The sequence below is a fragment of the Pleuronectes platessa genome, chromosome 5 (genome assembly GCF_947347685.1).
Source record: "Pleuronectes platessa chromosome 5, fPlePla1.1, whole genome shotgun sequence".
Lineage (NCBI taxonomy): Eukaryota > Metazoa > Chordata > Actinopteri > Pleuronectiformes > Pleuronectidae > Pleuronectes > Pleuronectes platessa.
This window is the reverse complement of record NC_070630.1, coordinates 3,305,263-3,315,365: the sequence shown is the minus strand read 5'-3', so window position 1 is coordinate 3,315,365 and position 10,103 is coordinate 3,305,263. Positions and strand designations below refer to the sequence as shown.

General features: G+C 43.7%; 1 protein-coding gene across 1 annotated transcript; it reads right to left on the bottom strand.

Annotated features, from left to right (window-relative positions):
* Window positions 1-3,827: 3,827 nt before the first annotated feature.
* LOC128440407 (gastrula zinc finger protein XlCGF57.1-like) lies at window positions 3,828-6,010 on the bottom strand. The gene is made up of 2 exons (XM_053423101.1): window positions 5,800-6,010; window positions 3,828-5,014 (listed from the first exon to the last, which is right to left on the bottom strand). The coding sequence occupies exons 1-2, from the start codon at window positions 6,008-6,010 to the stop codon at window positions 3,828-3,830; spliced, it is 1,398 nt and encodes a 465-aa protein (XP_053279076.1).
* Between the last annotated feature and the right edge of the window lie 4,093 nt (window positions 6,011-10,103).

Genomic DNA, 10,103 nt, shown 5'->3' with positions numbered 1-10,103 from the left:
ACAGGCAGGTGGTCGTTGTGGTCCGGGGCTCGGTTTGACCGTTTGGGCCCAAAGGGAGAACGAGCTGCGCTGCTACTGTGATCACACAGAGAAAGAGAGCAGGAGAGAGGGAGGATGGAGGGGGTCCCGGGGCAGGGAGAGAGGGGGACGGATGGATGGATGGATGGATGGATGGATGGATGGACGGATGGATGGATTGACAGAAAGACAGAAGAAGAGAGGGACCATCTCATCAGTGTGTGTACATATCAACATATGGACGAGTGAACTTTCTCTTTCTTCTCCAAACCAGCACAGTGTGTGTGAGAGGCGACCGCAGCGAGACAGGACATTCACATTTAATCTAATCACAGGAGAGAGAACTGAGAAACCATCTTAATCGGTTGATCACATTCAGGAGCCTGAGTAGACGAGAGGAGGAACTGAGATCTGAGACCGAGCTGAACCTTTACTTCCTTCGTCACAGACGTCAAACAGTGTGAAACTTTACCACTTCATGGAAATACCAATGACACCAAGACCCAGGTTGTATGAAAGTAAAAAAGGTGCTTTAATGTTTGACATACATGTCTTTGAAACACAGCTCAAGTATCGTTACATTAAAGATAAATAAAACAAGATAAAAGCCAACATGATGACATCAGGATGAACTAGTTCTCCACCAGACATCGTGAAGCGGCTGTGATGACATGTCTCCTCCTCCTGGCTGCTGAGGCGTTTGATCAACATCGACCATCCCTGAGAGAGAGAGAGAGGGGGGGGGGGGGGGGTAGAGACCTCCAGTTATATACAGTATATATAGATATATAGATATATATCAACGCTGTTACAAACAGACATGGTTCTGTCCCTGAGTTTTAATTTACTGTTAATGACCTTTTGAAAGACATTTGTGACTGATTCTAATATGATTTGCAGTTTGTTGTGTTATCATGTATGATTGAATTATATATGAATTACATAATAAATAAATACAATAAATACACAGACTCTTTACACATGTGTGTGGATTGTCCCTGAGCTCCTCACTCTCGTGTTCCAGTGTTTAACCAGTGTTTCAGTTTGAGTTTTAAGTTGAGTTTGGACTTTTGGTTTGTTTCCTGCAGAATGAGACACAAACAGTCTGAAAGTTGTTTTGTGTTCAATTCCACACATGTTTTCATTGTAAAGCTTGACTCCTGCTTCCTGTGCAGAACCTTCTCACCTGTTCACACACAACAGGTATTTTAACTCGTAGCCCCGGACCACACACTCACTTTCTAATAAGCCACTTGTGCTAATAAGCTGTTAATGTCACGGATTCATCATTTTATAATGAGTCATTAATTAAATACCTCAGCTTCAGGGGCTTGTATCACAACCTGAAAGTAAAATGCTGCTCTTCTGAATTTAATCAACAAGAATCACACTCAGTGGAGCACAGGGCCCCGACAGTTCCCCTGAACCCAAATCAAATCTGAAACTTAATAAGTAAGTCATATGTCGTCCAATCAGCTCTGACTGTGTAGTGGAACCCCCCCCCCACAAACCAGGCAGGTACGATGAGAACCGGCCGAGTCGAGGGTCGAGTCTCCACCAGTTACTGTTTGCACCCTCGTCAGCACGCGAGTCCACGGAGAGGACACGGTGTTAATTAAAGTGCAGTTAGCTGAGGGACATGGTGTCCATCCCACTCCTCTCTTCAGACTGACGACACACTGCAGCACGAGGCCGCTCCATCTGCTTCTCTTTGTGCCTCCGTCCCGTCTTTGTCATGTTTAGGGTTTTTAAATTTGATCAGAGGTGTAAGAGGCAGGTTGTGGTGACGTATTAGTGAAATCACTATCCCTATTTCCTTTATTTAGATTTCACTTTCCATAATGGGTCATATTTTCCTTGTAGCCACATTTTAACTCATATTTATCTTATCAGTTGGCTGGAAACAGAAATAACTTCTTGAATCGGGCTGTGCTGCGTTCAATGACCCCTGAAGACACTGAATAGTTTAGATACTTGGGAGTGCAGGAGATACCTCAGTGTGGTTTTGTTGGAATTTTCATGCAGAAAAATGCTGGAAACTGAGAAGTGTCCAGCCCCCCCCAGAGGAGAAGCAGCTGAGAGAGGTGAGAGCAGAGTTCTGATAAACCTGCTGCAGTGCTGCAGACAAGTGTTAGAAGTCTGCTACTGCAACGCCACATGGGCCAAGTAACCAGGCAAGGTTATTAAAAACACGTCATAATGTGGCCAGAAATACAAACTAAAGTTACTTTATTGCAAAAGTAGCAGTAGCACTCAATCAATTTACAAAGAGAGGAAAAACCTAAGAGGTCAAACCACAACGATTCTACTGGAGGTGAAAAGGTTCAAATGGCAAAAGAAGACAGATTTTCTCAGGAGACAGTTTTCATGTGGTTCTGAGGGAACATGTGTTTGTACCTGGAGCTCGGAGGCTGGTGAGTGAGCGGAGCAGCCGAACACTGAGCAGCAGCAGCCGGGTTTAATCCGAGCTGAGCCGCTGAAAGTGCAGAGGAAGCAGCTTGAGAGAGGATCTCTGCAACAACACAGAGGAAACACATTATTATAACAAAACACATATAACAGAACAGAACAAACATTATTATTACATGACACATAATAATTAATAAAGTATTTTCTCCTCATAATAAAACCGCAGGATGCAGGACCACACGTGGAGGGTTGATAATAATCAATAAATAAACTTTAAAACTTTGATTATCAGTTTAATTTGAACTCACTTGATATAACATGTGTCTGTTATGTCCCTGAACTAATAATAGATGAAGGTCAGTTGTGAGTTACAGCCTTATATGGAACAGCAGGACTCACTGGTGCGTTAATGCACAATAAATACAAACGATTGGAGATTGGCGACAGGTTCAAAACTAATATTCAGACTATGGAAAATTAATATTTCTATATATTGTCATGGATTAAATGTAAATATGTGTCTGTACCTTCATCCCGTTGAAGCAGCCGCTGGTTAGAGGCTCAGTCTGGAAACTTTGCAGCTTCATTCACAGAAAGTTTTGACGCACCGACCATCAGGAAGAAATGAAAACCGTCCGTGTCGACGCGTGGAATCGAACGTTCCGAGCTGGACTCGTTCAGAGAGAAGTTCCTCAAGAGGAGCGGCAGCGGTGAGACGAGGCTGCGGGCCGCCGCCATGTCCGCGCTCCTCCTCCGCTGCTGCGCACATGGAGGCTCGAGGGGAAACATATATGGAGGCTGGAGAACTGTGATTGACAGCACCAGGTTCCATAAGGATATTAATAGTAACAGCTGAGTTCTGCTGAGTGCAGACATAATGTTCAGTATGTCTCCTTTTCACTTCTTTAAAGTTCATTGAGTTGTAGATTTAAGTCTTAGATGATAGAAGATGTCACGTTTGTTTTGACATCAACACACACTCAATAACTCACAATGACTAAATCAAATATATTTAAAATCAAATAACATAGAATATCTCTTTTATAAAAGTTCAGTCAGGAACAGTCTCGTGATCATTAAACCATTTATTGCAGCAGAAGGAAACAGGCTCGGAGCTGATGGCTCCACGTGTGTAAACGCTCCCAGGACAATGCAGATTACTCCCCAGGACACTGATGAACATTTTACACTTTGGATCCTTGTAACAAGTCTGAACTAGAAGAGAAGGAGGCTCTGATAGTGGAGGTTAAACCAGTGACAGTGGTGTGAGGCAGCACTGGCGGAGCAGGGACCAGTTTGTCATATTGTAAATGGACAGCCTTGGTTGTGAATCAGCTGCTGGGGCACGTGACTGCTCCAAAGCTTTGTCGTACAATGTAATGTACGACAACGGGTTTCTCTCATGTATGAATCCTCATATGTTTCTTTAGACTGCACCTAATGCGAAATCCTTTACCACACTCAGAGCAACTAAACAGCTTCTCTCCTGTATGAATCCTCATATGTGTATTTAGACTGCCCCTTTGGTTAAATATTTTACCACACTCAGAGCAACTAAACGGCTTCTCCCCTGTATGAATCCTCATATGTGTATTTAGACTGCTCCTTTGGTTAAATATTTTACCACACTCAGAGCAACTAAACGGCTTCTCCCCTGTATGAATCCTCATATGTGTATTTAGATTGCTCCTATCACGAAATCCTTTACCACACTCAGGGCAACTAAACGGTTTCTCTCCTGTATGAATCCTCATATGTGTATTTAGACTGCCCCTTTGGTTAAATATTTTACCACACTCAGAGCAACTAAACGGCTTCTCCCCTGTATGAATCCTCATATGTGTATTTAGACTGCTCCTTTGGTTAAATATTTTACCACACTCAGAGCAACTAAACGGCTTCTCCCCTGTATGAATCCTCATATGTGTATTTAGATTGCTCCTATCACGAAATCCTTTACCACACTCAGGGCAACTAAACGGTTTCTCTCCTGTATGAATCCTCATATGTGTATTTAGACTGCCCCTATGGTTAAATATTTTACCACACTCAGAGCAACTAAACGGCTTCTCCCCTGTATGAATCCTCATATGTCTATTTAGATGGCCCCTTTGGTTAAATATTTTACCACACTCAGAGCAACTAAACGGCTTCTCCCCTGTATGAATCCTCATATGTGTATTTAGACTGCTCCTTTGGTTAAATATTTTACCACACTCAGAGCAACTAAACGGCTTCTCCCCTGTATGAATCCTCATATGTGTATTTAGATTGCTCCTATCGCGAAATCCTTTACCACACTCAGGGCAACTAAACGGTTTCTCTCCTGTATGAATCCTCATATGTGTATTTAGACTGCCCCTATGGTTAAATATTTTACCACACTCAGAGCAACTAAACGGCTTCTCCCCTGTATGAATCCTCATATGTCTATTTAGATGGCCCCTTTGGTTAAATATTTTACCACACTCAGAGCAACTAAACAATTTTTGTTCTGTCTTACATCCAATATCACTTAGAGGCTGTTTGTTATTTCTTGCATTTAAACCAGTCTGAGGTTCCCTGTTCTCGATCCAATCCTCACTGTCTTCAGTCTCAGAAGAGTCTTCAGTCTTGTCCTCAGTACCTTGTTGTAAATGTCCATCGGGACCTGAGTTCCTGGCTGGTTCTGGTCCTCCACAGTCAGCTCTGTTCTCCTTCGTCTCACTCGGATGAAGCTTTGATGATTTAAGTTTCTCTTCATCTTCTTCACTCTTCACAGCAACAGGAGTCAACATGAACTTGATATCAGCCTCCTCCAGTCCTTGAAGCTGCTGTCCATCCTGATTGGTCCACGGTTCCTCCTGTTCCTCTTTAATGTTGGGGGGCTCTGGGTCCTCCCAGTCCACAAGGGGGCTCCACTGCTGCTGCTCAGTGGGAACCTGGACGTCTGCAAGACACACTGAAACACAAATACACACATTTATCATTTCAGAGTTTCCTGAAGTGTTTTGAAAAACTTGTGTTGTGTCCTTTAATGTCAACTGTTGTGATTTTTGAAAGATCACATTCAGGAAGTAGAGATGTTGAGGTCGTTTACAGTTTGAGGCCAAATAAACAATTGTTATTTGGAGGCCAGGGCGAGGGGACGTGAGTTAGTTGGTTAAGCTGCTTTCAGACAAGATCTGTGAGTAAAACTCAGAGAAATGTGTCCAGACTTTTTGTTTCAGACACGAGCAACACAGCAGCAGGTTGTCTCCACAGACTCCTCATTATTCAGGTGAGAGGTGGAGCAGCCGGATGCAGCAGACAGAGACAGGAAGTGACTTAACTCCGCTGCTCGAGCTGATGCTAGCTAACGTTAGCCTGTGAGCTGTTTTTCTAGGGACTGACCTGCTCTTTGCAGCTGATCTATGTCCTTCATCACGTCATCGAGCAGCCTCCTCTGGCGGCTGATCACCTGCTGGGACCGCTCCTCTCTGTCGTTGTACTCTGCAAAGGTTTCCTCAAGCCCCGCGAGGATCTCCTCCTCCGCCGCCGTGAGCCGCTCGGTGAGCATCGCTCTCACTGTCGGGACTTGATCCTTTCCTTCTCCTTTCTCCATTATATTAAACAAACTCAGAGTTAAGGATGAATCTTCGTCGAATCTCAATGTTAAAAAAGGTTTTTGGAAATGTCCCTATTCTGAGAGAGAGAGAGAGATGTGCCTTTGCAAGACATAAAGATTCCTTTGGTCTATAGCCACTGACACTGTCACTAAAGGAGTTGTTTGTTGATGGCTCATCATCAAAGGATTCATGGTCCGTGTGCTAGATTTTGAGACACAATTTTATAAAGCACTTGAAACATCCTATTGTGAGGGATGCAGTATGGTGTGAGGATCCAATAGCAGAACACGGAGGCACAGGTAGGAGCAGTTAACAAACTTTACTTCTTGTATATGGTACACGTAAAGGCAGTCCAAACACGAGAACGTAAATCCAATAGGGAGCAGGCAGAAGCAGAGTTGGTAATCGTTAAGGTCCAAGGTCGGTACACGGGCAGGCAGTCGGCGAAGGTGCAGAGTATCCGGCAGGGAAAAGGCAGAGACGAGAAACGTTAAACAGGCAGTGGTCGGCAACAAGAGAGCTATCAGAGAGAAATGCTGGGATGCTAAGAACATGAAGATACAAAGACGAACTGGCAACTCGACACAGGAACACAGAGACTAAATACACCGGGTGATTAGGAACAGGTGCAACCAATCGGGGAGGAGCTGACAATCACCAGGGTGGAGCACACACACGAGGGAGGGAGTGAGGAGTCTGAAACGAGAGGAGAGATGAGTAGGGACACACAACACAGAACATAAATCATGACCACCCAGGTGAAACAACTTATCGGACCGGACGAGACTTGACACCTATTTACAATTAATATACTCTAATGCAGTCGATTACCTGATTGGAAGTGTGCTATTCAAAGTTGAAATTGTTCTGTGCAAATCCTGCTAATAAAGTACCAATAATGTTATGAAAGTGTGAAGTGCTGTTATTTATGTGCATAGTTCAAATATTTGTTAAAGTATTATAAACATAATTCTAAACGTCTTTTTGTGGTGTAAGGACACGTGTGTGTGTGTTCGCGTTTACACTTCCAAAACAGCAACGCAATCCATATTTTCCGAAACTGTGTTCATAAAAATACTTTGTTACATTCCACCAATGTATATCTGTCACATGAACATTGAAGCAGATCCCCCGAAAGATGGTCGAGTGTTAAAGTGATGTTCTGGTCGTTTATTTGAGCCGTCCTTATAACACCTTAAACACCGTAAAATACCTTAAAACAACCGTGGACACCGTAAGAACTTGTGCTTCTTCGAAGGGTCGCTAAAAACATAAACATTTTCCTTCGAGAAGTTACCGTCGTCACAGGATGTCCGCGACTCTACCGGAACAATTTCAATATAAAAGCATTGAACATTTCAACGATAAATAACAGAAAGACTTTTCTGACGATATAAACAATAACACATGTTGGGTTAGTTACACTCCCACCAAATTTTTTGTGTTTTGTATCAAATGATAATAGCTACGAATCATTTATCATCTACTATATCACTGCATTTTGCATAGCTTAAGTAGCTTCTAACAGCAGAACTAACTTCTGCACTGGACGTTCCAAGACAGAAAGTTTACCAGAGCGTTTACACTTTACAGTCAAGCTCTTATCTCCAACTGAGATTTTCACCTTCCTCACAAGCCCATCTTTACCACTGACTGTCTCTAAAACCCTGGCAAGTCTCAATAACCTCTGGGCAACAGTACATCAGCGTCCATCACAATGTTGCCCACTTGTAGATTTCTCCTTAGAGTGTGCAAACGCTGCCTGGGACTAATGTTCCTGTCTCCAGAGACTCCAGAACTGCTCTGCTAGAAACTGCATACGTCTCCATCTTTTGCTTTGTACAGGTCCTGTCGGCTCTACACGTTCCACAGGTAGGTCACTCGTTCTTTGGGTCTCTGGCAGTCTCCTGAGTCTGAGACATGTCACACATTGACAGAGGAATGATGAAACTGCTCTACTAATACCAGGAATCCAATAGCCACTGGAACTGATGTTGTTTGTGGTGAAGCCTTTTCCCTGAGGCTTTACTCTTTCGTGGCTATGAGCTATTATTAGTGATGTCACATAATACTCTTTGGGAATGACAATTGAGTGCTTGAAAGAGTCAGAGAAAGTTGAATGGCAGAGTCTTCCTCCCACCTTGAGTAGCCCATCCGTGTCAAGAAAAAGATCAAGCTGGCGCAGCTTGTTGTGATGTGGCAGTTTGCTGTCTTTGCTCAACAGCTTTATTTCCTTCCCATAGGCCTTGCTTTGCACATTCTGAAGTATACAATGTTCAGCACTTTCCTGTTCAGTCATTGAGAAAGGAGCATGTGATCTGGTCTTCTTGGCTCGCCGCTGAAGGCGGGCCACAGCCTTGGTGCATCTGGACCATGAAGAGCACTTGGACAGAGGATCCCAGAGACTCTTTGGTCCTGTGGTTTTTGTCAGCAGTGTCTGTGCCTTTCTGACTTCTGGATCTCCTATGGACAGATCCAGCACCATATCCTTCCGTGTTGGTAATTCTTGAGTTCCATCGTTGGCTACCTTCTCGATATCACCTCTCTCAAGCATTTTGTTCATGTATATTGTGTAATCTTTCTTGTATTTCTCATCCTTGTCGAACTTTCATCTTAGATGACTTAGTCGGATTTCAGCTAGCCTTTTGTTATCAGGTAAGGGTGGCCGTTGCTTGAATGGCAGAGGCATCTCATAATGTCCCTTGTCACTTTTCCTTATGCTTCCTTAAAGTTTTTCAAGGAATATGATATCCTCTTGTGAAACAGTCTTGTCTTCTCCATCGTGTCCTAAAAGTCTTTCACCAGGATGCTTTTAATGTCCATTGGCGTTACTGGAGGAAGTTCCGTAACGTTTACTCTGTGACACAGGCTTGATTCTGTTTCAACAAGGCATGGGGTTGAACCTCCAACAATGCTCCACCCTAAATCTGTTAGGATGGCAAAGTGCTTTTTATCTTTTCCAGATAACACCTGTATGGGCGCTAATGTTCCTGGACAGTTGTATCAGATCAGAAGTCCTATATCTAAATCTAGGAGAGGTGGCATTTCATTGACAATTACCTCTAGATGAGACCATTGCTCTGCTGTTTCATGCGTGGGTACATGATTACGGTTCACTGGAATGTAGTCTTTACTGTAGGAGAGAGGAAGGTCAACTTGAAAGCTTGAATTGTAGCCTCTTAGACGCAGACCAATTACTCTCTGACTCTTCACAATGGTATTTTCTCCAAGCATAGTGGTCAGTTTCAATTTTACAGGGTATGCATCTGCTTGTAACTGATTGGCTACTTCTTCATCGATGAAGGTGCTGTCACTTTGGGTGTCTAACAATGCAAACACAAGTTGCTGGGGGCGGTGTGGCCAATGGGGGTAGAGTGGGCGTTCTCCAACATGAAGGTTGCCGGTTCAATCACCACTCTTGCCCATATGCATGCCGAAGTGTCCTTGGCAAGATACTGAACGCCTAAATGGCCCCTCATAAATGTTGAGTGTGCTAAAAATGTAAGTCGCTTTGGACAAAAGCGTCAGCTAAATGACATGTAATGTCATGTAATATAATGCTCATTAGATGGGTTTTTGGCTGTGGACACCCACACTGGGACGATCATGGAGGTGATGTCTGATTGGCCCACTGTAGTGACATTAAGGGCTGTAACCACTGGTTTCATTAGCCGTGTTTGGAGCTGTGTTTGAACTGCATACAGTCCCCTCTCCACCTGTGTTTGCTCTATAGGTTTAATCATGGACACAGGTAGGGTGCTTTCTCTTAGATACATCACATGTGTGCCGGTGATGACATTCCCTTGTGTTGTGACCTGGTTTCATACATCCGAAGCACAGCTTATGCTCCATCTCCTTAAGAGACTTCCTCGTGAAGTCTGGGCACCTTGGCAACTGATGCTTATCATCTTTGCAACACATGCAGGGGGGTTCGGATCTCACACTGTTTACTCCTGCTTCATCACTGCTTGTGATGGTTTGCATCAAGAGGACATTGGCTTTGCTCCCTCTTATTTCCTTTGTGAATTATTTCTCGTGGAATGTGTTAGATGAGTGAAGAGCATGTAGAGAAGTGACCGGGTTGCATGC